The following is a 22,586-nucleotide window of genomic DNA, read 5'->3' as shown; positions in this document are numbered from 1 at the left end:
TATGTTTATGTCCAAAATTAATATTGTTTATGGTCTTCACACACATTATGCTCCTATTTTTTTATGCTCAGCTACTAAGATTTCCCTTCAGTGGTAAAATTCCATGAACATGTGAAAGGCATGGTAAATTGGAGATTCTCAAGAATTACTCAGTATGATTGGAAACAAATGCGTGATTGGATTGATGAAATGCTGTGGTGTTACTTTTTGCCAATGAAAAAATAAAGTATTTTTGTTTACAAAGATGGTTACAGAGAAGGTGGACCAGGGTAATACTTTGAGCTTACAGCTTGTCCAAAGTCATTCATTATTAATACTATTAGTAATATCTTCGGCAAAAACTTTGATGGCGACACCTCAAACGCTGTACATGAGAGGTTGAGCTGTATTAGCTTCACCTGGCGGTAATTCCAGATACAATTATCTTACTTGCGGTATTATGCAGTATTATACGGTATTATACGGTAACCCTTGTTATACCGTGGCACGCCCACCGTGTTTTAACGCAGTATAACCCGCTCGTTTTGAATGGTTGCATCTGTATAAGAAAAGAAATAACTTAATTGGTCACATAGAATTTCTTATATTAAGAATTTGTCTTTTTTTCACATACCCCAACTTGCTATTCATGAAACACACAAACAGGGAGAGAATCTTGTGGTCAGAGCATAGGGTCAGCCATTTATACGGTGTCCCTGGAGTAGTTGGGGTTAAGGGCTTTGCTCAGGGGCCAAACGGAGTAGGATTCCTCTGCTTGTTGCAGGATACGAACCAAATCAGCAACCTTCCAGCCACAGGTGCAGATCCTTAGTCACAGAGCCACCACACTGCCATATAATATATTGCAATATAACATAATGCATTGTATTTATATTAGAATGCAATATAATATATTGTATTATATATGTGATAATATTGTCCTGTGCAAAGTAGAATTGACTTTGACAACAGTAGAATGTCATCACACTCCTTGTTTTGAAAATAAAAATCTAAAGGAGCACGTGTTCTGTCTTTTGTATACATGAAGTACAACACCATGTCAGTAAATGCATATTGTTTTCATAATTTCTGTGACAAGTAGAAATGACACGGCTTTCCAAACATATGTTATTCTTGATGTGAAACAATGTGAGTCAGCAAAAACCTGTGTATGGTACATGTTTCTGCAGTTTCACGTCAAGAATAACATAATTTGGGAAAGCCACATTTTTATTTTTAGTGGAGAGCATTAGTAGTGAGCTGCACTCCTTTTATAGTGCTTGATACACAAACAGAAAGCTCTTTACTCTGTAAAGCCAAATATACAGATTTGTAGCACTTTGCAGCCATCTTTAATGTTTTTATAATACCATACTGAAACCCAGTTACTTCCATGTAATTCATTGTACTGTGGATATCTAGTGAATTTTAATAAAATATGTTCTTCTCAATCTAATCTCAATGTTCCCAATACAAATAGGAAGATCACAAAACAAGCCTGTTAGCCTGGTTTTTCCCTAAAAAAATCATGCCAGAGAAAGTGAAGTACTGTTGCATTAACTAGCAAAGGTGTTTTGCAGACGTAGGCATAGTACATAATTCAGGCTTGATGAACTCTAATAATTAATAACTCTAATTAATTGAATTCCAGGTCTGAGTTCATAAAGCCTGAATTACGTACTATGCCTATGTCTACGAAACACCTGATCATCTGCTCAAAAGATTTCAGTGCTTTGTGTATATTCTAATCGCAGTGGGGGCAATGTGTGTGGGGACAGGTTTGATTGAAATTGCATTGGGGATCTGTGTTCTTCGCACCTGAAACATTTTCTCTGAAAGCATTTTCTTCCCAGTTTAGCTGATCTTGCTACAGCATGTTACTGTTTACTGTTACTAACCATATTAAGTTTAAGTGCTTAATGCCATTTTTTTACCATGCACGGATATTCTTATGTCTATATCTTAGCAAGGGAATCAGTGCGAATTGTAATACTAATTAAATGACCGCGGGCACTTTCCACCCCCTCTACATTCTCAGAGTAGAATAGGCTAACCTTCTAATTAAAGACCGTCCACCCTCCCCCATGGTCAGGAAAAGTGCCCGCAGGCAGGGCAGGTAATATGGTCAGTAACGGTAAACAGTAACATGCTCAGAAGAAGCACGTAAAAACTTTACCGAAATAACCACATGTAAGACTTTGATGCTTAAAATGTTTAGGGAGAAATGGAATACTGGTGTGTATTTTTTCTTTAAACTACCAAGACCAGAGATATACAGTACGTTTGCATAATATCTTTATGTTCCTAAATTAATATCGTTTATGAGCATGTGAAAGGCATGGTGAATAGGAGATTCTCAAGACTTACTTTGTATGATTGGATGATTTTTTTTACACAGAAGAGTGACACAGCTTCGTGTTGTGAATCTGTTTTTCCAATTTTACAAAGAAAGTGGAATACAGTAATACTACCTGCTATATAGTTACAGATTTTTAGATATTTAGATCCTTAAATTAATATCATTATTAATTTCTTTAGATATGTGATTCCATACTATATTCCCTATTATAAAACGGATAATTTCGGTCCTGAAATCTGATTGGCTGACACACATTCAAGTCCTATATTCTCTAATATACGCACACCCTGGAATTTTGACTTCACTGTGTGATGAAGAAATTTTAAAGACTATTTCTTAGTGTGGATAAAAAAGCTTGAATTCTCATGTATCTGATACATATATCTTTTTCTGTTGTCTTTGTTTGGACCAGGGTAATACTTTGAGTTTACAGCTTGTCCAAGGTCATTCATTATTAACAGACTATTAGTAATATCTTCGGTAAAGATTTTGAGGCATAAAATATTTCTGCATAATTAAAATATTTATGATAAAGGTTTGTACTGTGTAGGCTGTGTACTTTTGTCCAACTGAGCAATCTTGCTTTCATAAAATATACCAACTTTTTAATGTCTAATGATTAACATGCTGTAATACACAGTTTAAATTATATTATTAATTGAATAAAGATTGTCCCTCAGCAGTGATTGGGATTCGAAACTGGGTATTTTCTGGTGACAGCTCAAATGCTGTATAGGAGAGGTTAAGCTTTATAAGCTCCACCTGCCGGTTTTACAAGGTTATTCCAGATTCTATTAACATAATCTAATTTGCATATGGTATGATGCGGTATACTGCGACATGCCCACCGTGTTGTACCGCAGCATACCCTGCTTGTTTTGAATGCCTGCATCTGTATCTAAACCAGTTTTTACAGCTTTTAAAGTCATGCAATGTTTTAGTTAGGCAGGAATATGTCATTGTATCTTATTTTTGATTTTGGTCTTAAAAATTAAAAAAATTGTGTGCCCATTGTGTTGATAAGCTGTTCTCCGATTACTGGCAAAAAAATAACCCTCCCTCGTTTAATTTAAAGATTCCCGTAAAGAAATCCTTAAACACAAAACCATCATGTATAATAATTCATCCAGCTGTTCCTTGATGAATGACGCTAATGGACCAGGTTCAATTCAATGCGGTGTACAATATAGTATAGTTCAAACTTTTGGTCCATGGGTATTCATTACTAACATTATTAATAATATATTCCGTATTGCATTTAAATTGGAACATTTTTGCAAATATAAAAAGAAACAATACACAACGTGTCTCCTCTATAACTCTTCAGTTTACAGAGCATATGGTTTAAAGTTTTAAATTTAAAGTTGATGGAGCCTGCTAGCAGAATCTGTGTGTTACTTTATACCCATGTAGTGGTAGCAGCTGTGACCTCCTGCTGAATCCACATGCTGAACTCTGACCATCACACTTACTAATGCACAGATGCTTCCCCCCTGTACTAAACCCCAAATGGTGAATGTTTGCACTAAACTCCTGATGAGAAAGGAAGGTTTAAGTGCTGTCTGAGTCCTGGAGTATCGTGAGAAATGTACCTCAAAGACAGGAGGGGGAGGATGTAGAGAAACGTATACATAAGCTGTGCAGAGCCATATCCCCTTTGAACTATGATAGATACTATAACTATTATGTTCCTTATTGTGGTTCCTTGTATGCATACAATAAAGCTTGGCTTGAGGAACGAATGAATTTCTTGGTTTCTACAAAGTTAAATTGTTGGTTCATTACTGGCTGCTGACATTTGGATTAAGACAAAATATAGATTTTCTCAATTTGGATGTAAACCTGAAAAAGACACATCATGTTCACAATAAGCTATAATAATGGATTGTGCGGCACAAACACATGACACGGGAATTTGGATACGTCATCGCGCGTCATACCGCAGTACATGATTGGTTTACCGACAGGAGCACTCGTAGTGCGTTGGTCGGTTGTAGAAAGATTTAAATGTCTTTACTGTGCCCATTTTGGTATTGAATATTTATATGGAATTTTACCACTGAAGGGAAATCTTAGTAGCTGAGCATAAAAAGAATAGGAGCATAACGCATGTGAAGGCCATAAACTCACAATCGCTACTACCCCTCTTAAGGGCGCTCCAGCCCTTTCTTGTTCTGCCCCATTACCTGCATCTGTTTTAGTTCTCGCCCCACCTTAAAAGCCAGACGCAGGCGTCACCCCGACGCTTCTCACTGAATCCCATTTCGTGAAAGCCCGGGGTCCTGCTACGGCTGGCCCTGTTATGCTTTTAGTTTCTTGTTCCTGATTCCCTGCCCCGCCGGTCTCAACCCAGTTCTGGTTTTTACTTCGGATGGATCCCCTGCCCTTGGACTCTACCTCCCGTTTAGGATTCCTCCTTTTGGATATACCTTTGGATTGTTCACCTTGGATTCACTCCCCCTGGACACCTGCACTCCCTGGACATGCCCCCCGTCTCTTGACCCTTCTACTGCATGACTATTTTTCCCCTTGTATCCTCACATTCCGGATCATGTCGTGACATAAACGATATTAATTTTGGAACATAAACATACAGTATTACAGTATGTAAACTGTATATGGCTGGTCTAGGTACTTTAATGAAAAAATACACACAAGAATTCCATTTCTCCCTAAACATTTTAAGCATCGAAGTCTTTAACTAACGTGAAATAACATGTATAAAAAGTGGTAGTTTTAAGCTTTTCTGCAAATACGCTCGATACCGGAATAAACAAGCATACTTTTAAAATTTGATTAATAGGGAATATAATATGGAATCGCGTATCTAAAGAAATTAATAACAATATAATTATATTCATGTACTGCAACACAAGAATAGAATACGCTGTACAATGTCTGTTGATACTGTATGTGTATGGGCTGTAGCCACCTTATGGAAGCCCGGTTCTGTGGCACAATGCAACGTAAATCACTACCTTTGTCTTCTGCGTAATAATGTTCACCTCTCTGTCCAGCAAATTAACAATAGTAATAATAATTAACTTTATTGTATATGGCGCCTTTAAAGGTGGCTTCTCAAAGCGCTTTACGGGATAAAAACAACAGAGCTGTTAAACAGGTTTTTATTTATTTTAGGGCACAGTCAGCCGGCTGTCGAGTGGTATTAAATGCAACTTTTTTGTATAGATGACTTTGCTAAAACGTATTCAAAAATAAAAACGATTAACAGTTGGCATGCCTGTAGCTTTTTAATGAACCTCCTAGAGTTACGAAAACATTGCTTTGTGTGTCACATTGTGACTGTCTTCACACCCTTCAAAATGCCGTTTTTAAGCCTTTTTTTTTTACTACGCTCGAATATTCTTCTGTTCATATCTTTGGAAGGGAAACACAGAAAGCCTTCAACTTTGCACTTTGAAGACCACAAATTGTGAAAATGTTCACAGCCTCCACAGAATAGATTAGCGAGCTAATTCTCTTTTTTTAAACCTCCGGTTTTTCACTGATGCGTAATCACGCACTAATTGGAACCCCTGGGGGGGCGCCGTGTGTTAAGAAAGTTGGGTGTTAGAATAAACTATTAATGAGTGGCTCTGGTGAGATTTCGCTGTGAATTGAAGAGTTAAAGTGTAAAGTGTTTCCTATTTTTAACGGGAAGAGATGTGGTGCTTTTTTTTTAATCCCTGGCAGAACCGGGGTTCCATGAGAATCAAGTAATAGGTGTATTCCATGCTGAAAAAAAGAAGAAACACATTCCATAAGAATCAGTGCCTTTATATAGCACCTTTTAAGGTAACTTCTCAAAGCGCTTTACAGGATAAAAACAACAATAACAACAATAACAATATTGTATTTCATTGCACTTTGACAGATTGTCTTAAATCAATTGTTGTCAGAATATCCCTACCTCCAAACAAGAACAAAATTGTGACAATTTTATTAACGGGCTCTTTCAGTAACTCAATGTATTTATTTAAAGTAATAATTTAACAATATATGTAAATGTTTTATGATACGTCGCTATTGTGAATGTCTGTAGAGGAAATCTTATATTTTGTTTTGTAGCCAAAGGGCCTTGCAGATCAGAATATCAAGGAACGAAGCAATTACCGTGGCTGTCATAAGATAGGACACAGCGACTCAGACACCCGTTGAATGGAAAAGGGACACTTTAATTTTCTGTTCAGCCTGTACAGCACCCCACCGCGTCCGCGCGCCAGCAGAGAGAGAAAGATATACACACACAGTTTTTCATTGTCAAAAAGTAATTGTTTTTTACTTTTGTACAATTTTTTTTTACATTTCTCTTGTTTAACAGGAATGTTTTGTTTCTGGACAGACTGTTAAACTAGAGGAAAAGAGAGCCTCCTTCTTCGAAGCATTTCATTGATCCAATCATGAATTATTTTCCAGTCGCACAAAGTAAGTGTTGAGAATCTCCGATTCACCATGCTACTAATGGTTTCCCGGAGATTGCCATGCAAGGCGCTTTTGCCTCTGGACCCATCGAAATTTACCGATATGGTCTACCAACAGTAAATTTCAAAAGTCACAAGATTTCGAAACAGGCAGGTGGCATAGGGGTCAGCTCTCGCTTTCCAATCTATACCAGGAAATGTGTCGGATGCATTAGCAAGTTAAAAATAAATTGTGTCGAAAAGCCGGGTATAACAATTGTTTCCTTTTTCTGATCACTCACTCTTTGGATACTCGTCTCACCTGCCCTGCTCTTTGTTTTCCTGTTATTTGCTGTGTTCCTGCTGCAATCTACTCCTGCCCTCACATCTAAAGAAGACTATTTTACATTTCTTTATGCGGGTCATAGTGCAATTAACCCTTGCTAGTATCTGTGCGGCCTTTTGAAAGTCTGTGCTGTCCTTTGAAAGCAAGATGATCTCTGGTTCTTTGACAAAACAAGGCTAGCCAGATAATTTAGTTTTGGTTTTAGTTTTGTAGCCAAAGGCTACATTATCATTCTCACAGTGCATAACAAGGAAGATTAAAAAACATAAACATAATCTCATGGCTAAATAGTCAAGTCTAGCCAAAAGAGAAAACATCAACTTTATTTAAACTCCAACGAAAGTATTAATGGTTTTTAATTACCGTACTTTTATGCCACATGACCTTGCTAAAATGTATTTTAAAATAAAAATGATTACAATTGGCACGCCTGTAGCTTTTTCGCACGCCTGTAGCCTGTAGCTGAATAGGCAGTGAAAACATTTGTCTGTCTTTCCGTGGGGGGAAGGGGGACTGTCTTTGATTTGAAAACACAACTATTCTACTCTGAGAATGCCCATTGTCTTTTCACTGATAAACTTGTGTTAACAAAAACCATAGTATGCTTAAGTATGCTTAAGAGTTGTCAAACCGGTTTTTATTTATTTTTTGGCACAGCCAGCTGGCTGTCGCGATAAATATATTTAGCTGAAAAGGTGTACAATGCAAGAAATTTCGTTACTTCTTTAGATACGCGATTCTGTTTGATTTTTAATCCCTGGCGGAACCAGGCTTCCATAAGAATCAAGTAATAGGTTTATTACATGCTGAAAAAAAGAAGAAGGAAAACACATTCCATAAAAATCAGCACCTTTATATAGCGCCTTTATATAGCGTATAGAGTTCAGCAGTACAGAACGAACGTTCTGCTGCCTGGAGCGCTTATGGCACCGATCGCGTCTGCCTTTATAACTTAGTTTTTAAAATTAATCAAGCATCTCTTTCAACTTCAAAGTCCCTTAATTATCATTAAGCACAGCTTTCTCACCACTTAAACTACTTTTTGATACCATCCTTAGACAAAGCAGGAACTTGTTGTACTCTCTAATGACATTACAAGTGGAAACATTACAGATTTTAATCGTCTTTAATTTTGTTATACATTTAAAAAACGTATACATCTATACAAACACCACAAAACCATTCTCGATTGCATTTCTGAATGTTATGTTACACTTAGTTCATTGTTTTAAATAAATCTAATTAAGAAAGCTATGTGTTAGCATAAACTATTAGTAATCAATAATATAAAATTTAGCACTGTAATAAACTGTTGCACTTTCCCCCGTATCTTGTAGAAATATATTTTCATTGTTCAAATATACATAAAATCTGACTATCATAAAATAAGGTCAATACAAAATTAAAGAAAAAATCAGGTAAAATATAATTAAAAATATTCTGCTAACAATGTTAACTGTATATAAATAATACAATGTATTAACTAAGGAGTAGGATGGCACAGTTGTTAGTATGCTTTTTGTTTTGTTTCTTTTTCATAAATATAACAGTAGTACCAGATGTCTCACTGGCTTTCAAAATTAAATTATGCATGCAAACCTGTGAACTAGAAAGATAACTAAGATATCCATCCATTTCTAATGGTGGTGAAGTGGTTTGCATTGCTATCTTGCAGCACTGGGCCCTAGGTTCAATTCCTGCCTGTTACGGATTCGGTAAGAGAAACCAAAACCAGTGAATGAACCCACTTGCAGCAGCTGATAAAGCCTAGCCGTGATCCAAAGAAAGCCGTAGTCGAAAAAACGAGCCGAGAGTCCAGGAGAAGCCAGAGATCCAAATAGGGAAGGAGTTACCGAAGCCAAAGCGTGATCCGAAACCATAGACAATAGAGCAATCCGAGAGTCCAGGGGAAGCCAGAGATCCAAAACAGAGTGTGAATACCGAAGCCAAGTCGTGATCTGAAAAACCCTCGTCAAAGGGGGAAAAACCGTAATCCGAAAACCAAGAATGACACAAAGCAGAAGAAGGAGTAGTGCAACTAGGAAGCTCGAAAGGAAAACCAATACTGAGCGAGGAGGTAGGAAAAGAGAGGTGTTTAAGTACAGGATGAGACGGGGGTGTGGTGGTGAATAAGAAAACTGATAGGTAAACTGATGGAGTAAGGCTACGCCTTCTTCTGCCTCTTCCGTTGCTGGGAGGCAGGGATCGTAACATTACCCCCCCCTCTACGGGCGGCTCCTGACGCCCTAGCGGGACGATCAGGGAAGTTGAGGTGGAAGTCCTGGATGAGGTTGGGATCCAGAATATCCTTCTCCGTAACCCACGAACGCTCCTCTGGACCGTAGCCTTCCTAATCAACTAGATATTGCAGGAATCCACGAGACCATCGGGAATCCAGGATCTTATTGACAGTGTAAGCAAGGAGTCCATAAATTACTCAAGGCGGTAAGGGTTTTTGTTGTGGTTTAGACAGGGTGGATCTGTGAAAGGGCTTAAGGAGGGAAACATGGAAAGTAGGGTGGATCCGAAGGGTAGGAGGCAAGGCCAGCCGATAAGTTACTGGGGTAATCTGGGTGAGGACACGAAAAGGACCAATGTACCTGGGAGCAAGCTTGCCAGAAGGTTGCTTTAGAGGAAGGTTACGGGTAGACAACCAAACAAATTGACCACGTCGAAATCTGGGTGGGATTCAACAGCGCCGATCAGTCACCTTCTTCTGCTGAGCTGCGGTGCGAAGAAGGGTGGCTTTGGCCTTTCTCCAGAAGGTCTGCAGGTTTGTGATATAGTCCTGAACAGATGGGACCTCCGTAATGGGATGGGAGTCTGGGAGAAGAGGAGGCTGATAACCTAAGGCACACTTAAAGGGAGACATGCCAGTAGATGCAGTATACAACAAATTGTGTGCATACTCTGCCCATGGAAGCAAGGACACCCAATTATCATGGGTAGAGGAGATATAGGTCCGTAAGTAGGTCAGCAGTTCTTGATTCATGCGTTCCGTCTGACCATTGGCCTGAGGGTGATAAGTTGAAGTAAGTGAAACTGAAGCGCCCAGCGACTTACAGAAGGCCTTCCAAAATCAGGAGACAAACTGAGGGCCCCTATCTGAAACAATATCTTTAGGGATGCCATGCAGACAGAAGATATGCAGTACGAACAATTCTGCTAGTTCTTGAGCCGTAGGGAAAGAAGGCAGGGGAATAAAATGAGCAGATTTGGAGAAGCGATCTACCACTACCATAATAGTCGTGTGTCCTTGGCTAGGTGGAAGGTCAGTAATAAAATCAACTGAGAGGTGGGTCCAGGGACGGTCAGGGATGGGCAAGGATTGAAGAAGGCCTGCCACCCTCATCCGGGAAGACTTCATTTGAGAACAGATAGAGCAGGCCTGGACATACTCCTTGACATCTTTGGCCATAGTTGGCCACCAGAAGTCTCTGGAGATTAAATCCAAGGTACGTTGGAATCCAGGGTGTCCAGCAAAACGGGAGTCATGTCCCCATTGTAAAACTGCAGATCTGACTGGATTTGAGACAAATAATTTGTCCTGAGGGCACTGAGGAGGTACCGTCTGTCCAACCAAGGCTCATCGAACAATTACCTCGATGTCCCATCTTACAGCTGCCAGGAACTTACCAGAAGGGATGATGGGTTCAGGAATCTATTCGGCCTCAGGAGGGTCGTGGATCCATGAGAGAGTGTCTGCTTTGATGTTCTTAGAGCCTGGAGTGTAGGTGATAAGGAAATTAAACCTGGTAAAAAAAGGGACCATCTGGCCTGGCGAGGACAAAGACGTTTGGCTGATTGCAAATACTCCAGGTTTTTGTGATCAGTGTAAATCAAAAATGGATGATGAGCACCCGCTAGCCAGTGCCTCCATTCCTCCACTTAATGGCCAAGAGCTCACGGTTACCAACGTCATAGTTCATCTGTGCAGGGGATAACTTCTTAGAGAAGAAGGCACAGGGGTGAAGAATTTGGTTTTCTCCATGATGTTGAGAGAAAACAGCACCTACACCATGGCCAGAAGTGTCCACTTCGACAACAAAAGGCAAGGAAGGATCAGGGTGTTTTAGGATGGGGGCTTTTGTGAATAGGTGTTTCAGGTGCTGAAATGCCTCTTCTGCTTGAGGGGTCGATTTACCTTGTCTTGGTCCTTTCCGAGTTAAAGAGGTTATTGGAGCGACCACCGAGCTGAAGTTTCGAATGAACCTCCTGTAAAAGTTAGCAAAGCCGAGAAATCGTTGTATGTGTTTGAGATTCTTGGGTGTGGGCCAATCAGTAATTGCGGAGACTTTATTCAAATCCATTTCCACCCCCTCTGGAGAGATGATGTAACCTAAAAAATGAATCTTAGAAGCATGGAAAGTGCACTTCTCCAGTTTGACATAAAGTTTATTCCTAATGAGCCGGGAGAGTACTTATCTTACATGGAGAACATGATCCTGGAAGAAATTAGAAAAAATTAGAATGTCATCTAAATAAACCAAGACAAATCTTTGTAGCAGATCATGAAAAATGTCATTAATAAAAGAATGAAACACTGCTGGGGCATTAACCAAACCAAAAGGCATGACCAAATATTCGTAATGTCCATGGGTAGTCATGAATGCCGTCTTCCACTCATCCCCTTCCCGAATGCGGATTAGATTATAGGCCCCTCGTAAATCCAGTTTGGTGAAGATCTTGGCCCCATGCACAGACTCAAGTGCTGCTGGAATTAGAGGCAAAGGGTACCGATTCTTGGTTGTGATCTCGTTGAGGCCACGATAATCAATGCAGGGACGGAGCCCACCATCCTTCTTTTCCACAAAAAAAAACTGGCACATGCAGGTGAAGTGGATGGATGTAAGGTGAAGTGGATGGAAGTCCAGCCTTCAGAGAATCTTGTATGTAAACTTTCAGGGCCTCAGATTCAGAATTGGAGAGCGGAAATATACGACCTATAGGAGGGATAGTACCTGGCAAAAGGTCAATGGCACAATCATATGGTCGATGAGGTGGGAGGGCCAAGGTCTCCTGCTCATTAAATGCTTCCTTTAGATTAGAATATTGAGGGGGTATGGTAAGAACACCAGAAGGGGACGTAGCCGTGAGTGCAATTCTTACGGGTAGATGACAGCAATTCCTAATACATCTGGGTCCCCAAGTTTAAATTTCTTTACGGGACCATGAAATGTTAGGGTCATCCTGTTGTAGCCAAGGAAAGCCTAGTACAAGGGGATGTGTTGGGGTCTCAAGGAGATAAAACCAGATGTCTTCCACATAGGTGGCGCCAATCTGCAAGTTTATAATTTCAGTTTGCCACCTAATAAGTCCTGGAGATACTGGGGAACCATCAATAGATTGAACACGAAGAGGTGGAGTCACCAGGGTCAAGGGTAAGTTCCAAGTTCAAGCGATGGAGGCGTCTATAAAGTTTCCTGCCGCCCCTGAGTCAATAAAAGCAAGAAGAGGCATCCGTTTATTACCCCAGAATAGTGTAGATAGAATAGAAAATCCTGAGGAAAACTGAGGGGATTGAGTTATCTCACTCACTTTAGGATCTTGAGAATGTGGGCGGCGCCTCAAGGATGAGTATGAAGCAGGACAGTCAGCTTTAAAGTGTCCTAATTTTCCACAGTACATGCAGCGACCCTCTCATTGGCGTCTCTCTCTTTCTTCAGGGGTTATCCGGGTGCGGGCTATTTCCATAGGTTGTACCGAGTCTAAAGTTCTGGTAGGTGATGGCCGAGGAGCCTCTAGCATTGGTGTCAGAGATCTTTCTGTACTCCTCTGACGAATTCTAAGCTCTAATTCCAACTCCTGGGAAATTACTTCCTCCAAGGTTCTCCCTAATTGCGGCATATTTACCAGGTGGTCCTTTATTTCTTCACTAAGTCCTTGACGAAAAAGAAAAATAAGGACCTCATCATCCCAGTGAGTCTCCACTGCTGCTACTCGAAAATCTATGGCATAATCTTGTGCAGACCTGCAGCCCTGGTGGATGGAGGAGAGGCGGAAGGCGGAGTCTTGACCAACTAAGGGACGACAAAAAACCCCCTTAAATTTTCCTAAAAAGAGATCATAATCCTGAACTTCGGGGGCCCCACGATCTAGCAGGGCAGTAGCCCATTCCAAAGCACGGCCAGTTAACAGTGAAACTATGAATGCAATCTTGTCCTGAGGAGAAAAAAAAGTTTCCGGATGGAGCCTGAAAACCAGCGCACACTGTGCTAAGAAGCCTCGACATTTCATAGGGTTGCCGTCAAACCTATCAGGTGGAGTAAGTGGAAGAGGTCGAGGGGCAGGTGTAGGAGCTGGCAGGGGCGGAGCCGAAGTGGCAGCTCCAGCGTTGCTTTCTCGATTGCTGGTGGGCGGCATTGCCGACAGGTGCGTGGAAATCTGTTGGACGGAAGCCTGCAACTGGAGTAAGGCTTGCCAGTGCTGATCCAAAACCGAGCGAATCTCCTCTTGCTCCACCGGGTCCATGTTAAAGGGCTCAGTATTCTGTTATGGATTCGGTAAGAGAAACCAAAACCAGTGAATGAATCCACTTGCAGGAGCTGATAAAACCTAACAGTGATCCAAAGAAAGCCGTAGTCGAAGAAACGAGCCGAGAGTCCAGGGGAAGCCAGAGATCCAAATAGGGAACGAGTTACCGAAGCCAAAGCGTGATCCGAAACCGTAGACAATAGAGCAATCCGAGAGTACAGGGGAAGCCAGAGATCCAAAACAGAGCATGAGTACCGAAGCCAAGCTATGATCCGAAAAACCGTCGTCAAAGGGGGAAAAACCGTAATCCGAAAACCAAGAATGACACAAAGCAGAAGAAGGAGTAGCGCAACTAGGAAGCTCGAAAGGAAAACCAATACTGAGCAAGGAGGTAGGAAAAGACAGGTGTTTAAGTACAGGATGAGACGGGGGTGTGGTGGTGAATAAGAAAACTGATAGGTAAACTGATGGAGTAAGGCTACCCCATTTTTCTGCCTCTTCCGTTGCCGGGAGGCAGGAATCGTAACACTGCCATCCTGTGTGTGAAGAGTTTGCATGTTCTCTCTGGGTTCTGTGGTTTTTCTCTATATGTGTGATATGATTTCCTCTCGCACTCCAAATACTGGTGGGTTAATTGGCTTACGGGAAAACTGGCCCTGGTTGTGTGTGTTTGTGTCTGTCTGTCCTGTGATGGACTGGCGCTATGTCCAGGGTGTATCCAGGGTGTATTCTGATGCTTACTGGGAGAGGCTCCAAATCCTCTGTACTGGATAAAGAGATTAGAAAATGGATGGAGGTAAAGGCACTGTCTGGATGGAACTGAACACAGAGTTAGAAACCCACTATGAGATGGCAGCATCTCACTGAGGATAAATTATTTTATAGTGCTGGCTTAAGGAAACAGCCTTTCCACTTCTCTTGCACATCAGTATCCATACCTAGTTAGTTATTTAAACAAATTGCCTCTTAATATAAACATCTTAATATGTTGGCTTTGTGGATCAGCATCAGCTATGTTTGCCCATTCCTTCAATTCATGTGCATCCAAAACACAGTTCAATGCTAGCAACTACACAAAATCTAAAATACAATTCTCATTTCAGTATCTATGTAAACATACAGTCTGTTAACTTCATAATCTTCATCAAAAGTATGCCTAACCCCGTTAGGAAGTGTTCTTGTTATCAGTGTATTCCTCAGCTTTCCCCAAATTATCTTTTTCTTACCAACATCTCTAGTCTTTTATCCTGCAATAACTCAGCCAACACTTAAATCCCCAAAAGCTGATTGTGTTAATTTCTTTAAATCACAAATATCATATGTAAATACTGGCCATGTAATACTCTGCATTGTGGAATAATAGTTTATTTTAAAGGGAACTAGAGAAACTAGGAACTAGAGAAATCAAGAAAGGCTTTTTTTTCTGGAATTAATAAATGCACAACCCGTTCACTGGGGAAATTAAATCCACACTGAGCAATCTTCAATATGTTCAGAATTTGACAGCGAGAATCCTGATAGGGATTCATTACACCTGTCTTCAAGTCCTTGCACTGGCTTCCTATCAGGTTTCGAGTCAACTTCAAAATCCTCATCCTCATTCAGTACCTATCTGGGGTATTATCTGTCTACTCCCCACCTTTGTCCATCTGACTCTGGTCTTCTAGCTGTCCTCAAGAGCATCTACATTCTACGGGTGACAGGACCTTCTCTAGCTACAGCCCAGAGCTCTGGATTTGTATCCCCAGTGATATCAGTCACATACCCTGAGTGCATTTAAATCTAACCTCAAAACCTTTCTTTTCAGAAGACTTCAGAAGTCTGTATCTGCTTCATTTTCTCATTTTAGTAGCACTTCTAACTGCTTGTCTTTCTTATATGTATTTACTTTGTAATCTGTGGTCCTTATAACTGTTTTTACATTTTCTGTATTGCTTTGAGATGCCACTTTTAAAGGTGATATATCAAATAAAGTTTTTTTTTTATTATGGTTATAGAGAAACATGAACAGATTTTCCCTGGTTCAGAAAAAAAAATACTAGTTTGTCACTCTTCTCATTCCCTGTTTGCTAAATGGCTTTTCATACTAATCTGATCAATCTAACTGCCTATTTTCTGTGCTTTCTCCATCCTGCTAGGTTTACAATTATTCTGAAAAAATTCTTCTTGAAATGACTCATTTCTAAATACCTTTTTTCACTGTTAACATCTTGCAGCAACTCTGCGACAAAATATACACTTAGCTCAACCTGACAGTTCATCCTGTTACCAACATTGAATAAAAAATCTTTAGATTTCTATATTTATGTCTTTATTTAGTGGTTTCATTTGTGACAAAGGCTAAACTTTCTTGGAAAAATGTATTTTATGTGTTGCGAAAAACTGACTTGCTTTAACAAAATATATTTACAAATCCTTTCGCCTGGCAATCTACCTGAATGCCTAACTATCTGTGAAGCCCTCCATGAAACCATGTTTGCTATTAATTCATTTAGGGATCACTGACAGAATTGCTGTTTTTTATGCATGCTAATTTTTTTTTAATTTTTTAATTTTTTAATTTTTTCACGTTTAGAGAGAGATAAGACTGTATTGATCACGAAGGGAAATTGATGTACATGTTCATGTACATGATGAACATGTTTGCATGTTCTTTTGTAACATACACCTTCTTTGATTTTTTGTATATATCTAAGCAAGTGTTCCTGCATCCCTCTTCTGCACTATATAGTATATATGGCTTTTTTCTGTTTGCTTATTTCAAAGTAACACCTGCTCCATTTCTAAAACATTTTGCTCATGTGTATTTTTGTATTTTTGTATTCAGCACTTTAATGTCCTGAATTTTCATTTGCCTTAATATGTAGAATGAATTTTAGTTTTAGCCTTAAAAAGCTTAAGTTTTCACTATCTTTTGTTTCTTGTCCTACAACTGTTATTATTGATCACCAAATTCTTGTACTTGACATGACTTCATTCACCCTTTCCTGAACGTCTATGACAGGCAGAGATAGTGCTGTCTCTGGTGCGATCTTTTGCAGCTGACATTTCACTGTTTAAAGCGAATAAGAAATTAGATTGCTCATAAATCACTTATTCTACATAAACACTGCGTAATTGCCTTCTGAAAATGCTCTTTTTCTTGTTCGTTTTGGAGACCTTGATCGAAACTGATTTTAGATGTCAGAAAGGATTTATTTTCTCTGTATTTCTGTGTGCGCACTTTCTACATGGCTTTGTTGAGATTTTAACTTTATATTTAGGCTCAGATTTCAACTATAAATCATACACTAATTACTAGCAGTAAATGCTGATATTTTGCTCCCATTTACCACAAAAATATATATGTATTGTAGCTGGAATTAACTTTTTTTTATACGTGTACCGACTGCGATTCAGACACAGAACGGTTAAAGATGGTTAAGTCAGGCACCCACGGGGGGGTAGTTTTCCCACCTCCATAACTAAAATGGTAAATAGGAGTGGCTTAAGCGACATACACAGTTGTGTACCTGACAGTTTGAGGTAACCTAGGATGTAGATTTTGTTTTGTTGCTGATAGGTTAAGCTTTTGAAACTCAGCCTCAAAGTCATGTGACTGATTTTTTCCCTGTTTCATTGGTTAAACACAATAATCAAAAGCACCACCATGGTAACTGGGATGTGTAGTTTTTAATTCAGTTTGAATTATAACTGTACTTACTGTCTTCATATTTGACCAGGGCTTTAAAGAGAGGGCACGGAAAATATTTTTGGTGCTGTTGTCTCTGCTTTAAAGGTACCCCCTTCCTGGAAGAATTTGACCACGGAATGTTTGACCAGCGTACTTATAGCAGAAGGAGTGAACTGGGTGAAAACTCCAGCCAAATCCCCAGATTTAAATCCAATAGAGATGTTATGGCATTTGCTGAAAGACTATGTTCGGAAAACTGCTAAACCCAGCACAAAGCAAGAACTTATCAATATCAATATAATGCCAATAATATTAGCTATTTTAGTTTTTTGAAGACATTTTTATTTGTTAAAAGAAAACCGATGGCGCTAGCTGGATTTGAACAGCTGACCTCTCACTTAGAAGTTGGGCACTTAGACCACCACCCAGTCACATGATGAGTGGTGAAACAGCCCTACACATACAGTATCAACAGACATTGTACAGCGTATACTATTCGTGTGTTGCAGTACATGAATATAATTATATCATTATTAATTTCTTTAGATACGCGATTCCATATTATATTCCCTATTAATCAAATTCTAAAAGTACGCTTTTTCACTCCGGCATATTTGCAGAAAAGCTTAAAACTACCACTTTTTATACACGTTATTTCACATGTTAGTTAAAGACTTCGATGCTTAAAATGTTTAGGGAGAAATGGAATACTGGTGTGTATTTTTTTCTTTAAAGTACCAAGACCAGCTATATACTGTATGTTTATGTTCCAAAATTAATATCGTTTATGGCCTTCACACGCGTTACAGAATGCTCCTATTCTTTTTATGCTCAGCTACTAAGATTTCCCTTCAGTGGTAAAATTCCATGAGCGTGTGAAAGGCATGGTGAATTGGAGATTTTCAATAATTACTTAGTATGATTGGAAACAAATGCATGATTGGATCAATGAAATGCTGTGGTTTTACTTTTTGTCAATGAAAAAATAAAGTATTTTTGTTTACAAAGACGGTTACAGCTTGTCCAAGGTCATTCATTATTAATACTATTAGTAATATCTTCGGTAAAGACTTTGATGGCGACAGCTCAAACATGAGAGGTTGAGCTTTATTAGCTCCACCTTGTGGAAATTCCGGATACTGTTATTTTACTTCCGGTACCATGCGTTACTATGTGAGAATAAACGGTATTAATATGGTAACTTGTGTCAATTTCAAAAATGTTTCTCATTAACTAAAAAAGAATGTGGAAAAAATAGCATTTACATTTTATTTCAATAGCCAGGAATTTGAGGTACAACAATAACACAGTGGTTAACAATAGATAGCCATTTGAGACAATGGAGGATGAGTATCTGTATGATAATCTGAATGAATGAGAATGAACTTTTGTTTCCATTTGTGATCCCAAAAAAGACAGCAATAGTGATTGGGTACCATTCAAAAAGGGCAGAAAAATATTGAAAAAATGCAGCATTTGAAGAAAATATGGCAATATTAAAGAAAATACAGAAGGGCAGTGTGCTGCAAATCACTGACCTTGCTAACTGCTTCTATTGCCATCTAAAAGTTGGATGAAAATCAATGAAGATCTACATCTAAGATACATGTTAGATGTAGAGAGGCCGGGGAAATGCTGATGGTAAGATGCCTGATGATAAGGCAGAGGTAAGCCAGGACAGGAGATGGCATGAGGCGCACCTGGACAGCCAGGATAGGAGGTGGCATGAGGACCAGCTGTGGCCAAGAGGGAGGAAACCAGGGCTGAAGGCACCAAACATTTTGAATGCCTGGAATAGCAGCAGGAGGAAAGGCAGACATAAAAAAGAAGTCTGGAGAATGCCACCTGGCTGAGCCGAAGGTAGGAAGTTAGACAGATCCATGGCCAAGAAGATGAGCTGAAGAACAGTAGTGGCTGAGAGGGAGGAAGCCAAAGTCAAAGATACCAAAGATGTTATGTTGTCACATTGAATGTTGGGGAAAGAAGTAAAAGTGGGTGCAGAACAATGTTTCTGTTTCTTCTCTTTACAGATGTAGCCATTCAAAATGCAGTGTAAAACCTTATACCGAGGGAATTAAGGCTACTTGTGGTACATTAGTTGGTAGTGAAACTATCACTGCATTTAATCTCTGTACTGTGCATGTTCAAATCTGTCTAACATGGAATTTTACAACTAAAGGAAAATGTTGGTAGCTGCGTATAAAGATAACAGGAGCATAATGTCTCTGAACGTCATAAACTATATTAATTTGGGAATATAAATATATTATACAAAGTGTATATGGCTGGTAGTGGTAGTTTAAATAAAGAATACACAACAGTAGACCACTTTCTTCATTTACATTTTATGCATCAAAGTCTTTCACTCAGTCACTTACTGTGGTTATTTTGGAAATGTTTTGATGTGCTTATTCTGACAATATTAAGTTTATATACTTTATGAAATGCAATAATATTTTAACCTTTCCTATGAATACTTTTGCTTGTTATCACAGTAAAAAACCTTGTACTTTTTAGAATCCGCTTAATAGGGAATATAATATGGAATCGCGTATCTAAAGAAAATAACGATATTAACTTAAGGACCTAAATATAATATAATTATGTAGCTAAAAGAACATGTGTTCCATGTTCAATAGCTCTTTCACCACAGTACGCATAATGTTACATTTTTAAGCATCAGTCAAAGCATTCTGAAGTCTGTCAAAATCATAAAAAAAATGTAACCAAATAGTGTAGGTGAGACTGCTACCTGTCCTGGATAAAGCAGGTTAGAAAAAAGATAGACTTGTGGATTTACAATTGTAAAAAGGTTCCAATTTTAATGTGATATGGAAGATATTATTAATAATATTAATAATGAATAACCTTGGATGATCTGTAAGCTGAAGAGTTATAGAGCAGACACATTGATTCTTTTCAGCTTTTAATTAATTACGTATTAATTAGTTACGTATTCCATTGCAGCCAATTTATGTAACACAGCTCCGCACTTCTTTAACAAACATTTTATTTGTCACAAAGGCTAGAAGTGTTACACTCCACTGTTTGTTATGTAGAATAGACAGTTTTGGTTGGGGGATTAGAATGGAATTTTCAGTAGCATGCCCTCTCTTGTCATTGTTTGTTGTGCTTTAATATAAGGCAATTAACAATCAAATGTCCTGTTTTTTTAAAACACTTGTTTTTCAGTATTGTAGTTTTAAAACTTGAACAAAGATGTACAACGTGCATATAGCATTATGTTATACAGTTTTAAAGTCACTAAAGTACAGCTATGAGTGTTTCATTGTCTATTGCAATATAGACAATGCTGCTGCATTCGCCTACTTCTTTGACTAGCTTGCAGAGAAATATCAAAATAATAATAATTGCTTAAACTTATATAGCACTTTTCAGGACACTCCACTCAAAGCACTTTATAGGTAATGTGGACTCCCCTCCACCACCAACAATGTGCAGCACCCACCTGGATGATATGACGGCAGCCATAGTCCACCAGAACACTCACCACAAACCAGCTATCAGTGGGGAGGAGAGCAGACTAATGAAGCCAATTCATAGATGGGGATTATTAGGAGGCCATGATTGGTAAGGGCCAATAGGAAATTTGGCCAGGACACCGGGGTTACACCCCTGCTCTTTTCGAGAAACACCTTGGGATTTTTAATGACCACAGAGAGTCAGGACCTCAGTTTAAATCTCGTCCGAAGGACAGCACCTGTTTACAGAATAGTGTCCCCGTCACTATACCCACATGGACTGCAGGGTGACTGCCCCCTGCTGACCCCACTAACACCTCTTCCAGCAGCCATCTTAGTTTTTCCTCAGGAGGTCTCCCATCCAGGTACTGACCTGGATCACACCTACTTAGCTTCAGTGGGTTACCAGTTGCGAGTTTCAGAGTAGAGCTATACAAAATAAATTAACTATCTAGCCATTGCAAGGGTGCAACTGCAGCAGCCGGGAATTTTTCCTGATCATTACTGTAACAAACTGTGACATTTTCACTTCCTTGTGTAACTATCATGACTTTTCCGAAATATGAAATGTCTTAGTTTTTGAAGAATTTGTTGCCAATAGGTTTCTGAGCATGGTTAACAATTTAATTTATTGATATACATATAGTTGGTTTTATCAGAGTATTAATTGTACATTTACAATATATACACTGTATTTAAATGTTCAATTCACATTAATGTTCTCATAGTGGGGTACTGGTGTCCCCATCCCCCGAGACAGACAAAGGTGATACAATTTCAAAGGGGCGCCAGTGGCAGTGGCAGAGTTCAGAGCATTTTAAATTAATGAGAGGCTATGAACAGCAGGAGCACCTGTGTCGATATTAGTGGTTTTATCATATAAAATAAAAATTATTAACAATAACAATAATAATAATCATAATTAACAAATAATTCAATGAATTGAATTCCATAGAGATTAACTACAAATCATCTTCTTTTTCTGTTTCAACTTAATATAAATATAAAGCAAAAATAAAGTCAAATCAGTCAGGATCTTGGAGTTGTGTCAAAGTTGTCAACAAAACCGTGAAAGAAGCAGGTTTAAATTTAGATTGGGTATCTCCGTGGATGTCCGGAGAGTTCAATGAAATAATTTGCATTACAGTCAGGCAGACAGATTTTAAATTCTTCAATTAAAATTAGCTCTTTAAGGTTAGTCAAAATCAGATTCTTTCCAATCAGTACACGACGTCTCAAACGATACGCATTGCTTTCAATCAAACAAAGGTTTGATTTTTTTTTCTAAATTTCGAAACCTTGGATGGTATGTCTTAGGGACTAATTCATAGTGTAATCCAAACAAAAGAGCTGCTGAGCACACAGTGATCTTGACATGCAGGTGTGAAGTAGACTTAACAGCTTTGTTTTAAAAGGTTTTGGATTTGCATCTGTTGTAACTGTTAATACAATCATGATATGTTAGATATTATTAGAAATAGAAATAATATGTTAGATATTATTTCTATTACAGGTAATTGTGGTGTCCATGATGGCATTTTACTCTGTGGCCGACTTTGGAGCAGTTTGAGAAGTGTCACAAGGTTTTATCCATAGCAGGTTTTAGTCTCTCACTTTACTGGGGACGTATCAGGTTTAAAACTGAGGAAGGAATATACTCCTACACCCCAGACAGACAAAGGTGATAAAGGTGATAAAAGTAAATTCAAAAGTGTGCTGTGTGTTAACACAAACTTGAACAGAGCCACTTGTGAAAGCAAGGTGACTTTCTGCTCAATTACGTGAGAGCTACAGTACAGTCAGATTTTAGATTTTAAGTTCTTTAAGCAACATTAGCTGTTTGTCAAATTTACCTACTTTGCACAGTATGCAA

At 38.9% G+C, this 22,586-nt stretch overlaps 1 protein-coding gene across 1 annotated transcript in view; it reads right to left on the bottom strand.

The window, feature by feature from the left end:
* The window catches only part of chodl (chondrolectin), a 136,400-nt gene that overhangs the window by 45,036 nt on the left and 68,778 nt on the right, over positions 1–22,586 (bottom strand). The window contains 1 exon segment of the mRNA XM_069189725.1: positions 22,453–22,482. Within this exon segment, the coding sequence (XP_069045826.1) occupies positions 22,453–22,482 (30 nt within the window).

The sequence above is a fragment of the Lepisosteus oculatus genome, chromosome 5 (genome assembly GCF_040954835.1).
Source record: "Lepisosteus oculatus isolate fLepOcu1 chromosome 5, fLepOcu1.hap2, whole genome shotgun sequence".
Classification (NCBI taxonomy): Eukaryota; Metazoa; Chordata; class Actinopteri; order Semionotiformes; family Lepisosteidae; genus Lepisosteus; species Lepisosteus oculatus.
The sequence above is the reverse complement of the archived record's forward strand: the minus strand, read 5'-3'. Positions and strand labels throughout refer to the sequence as shown.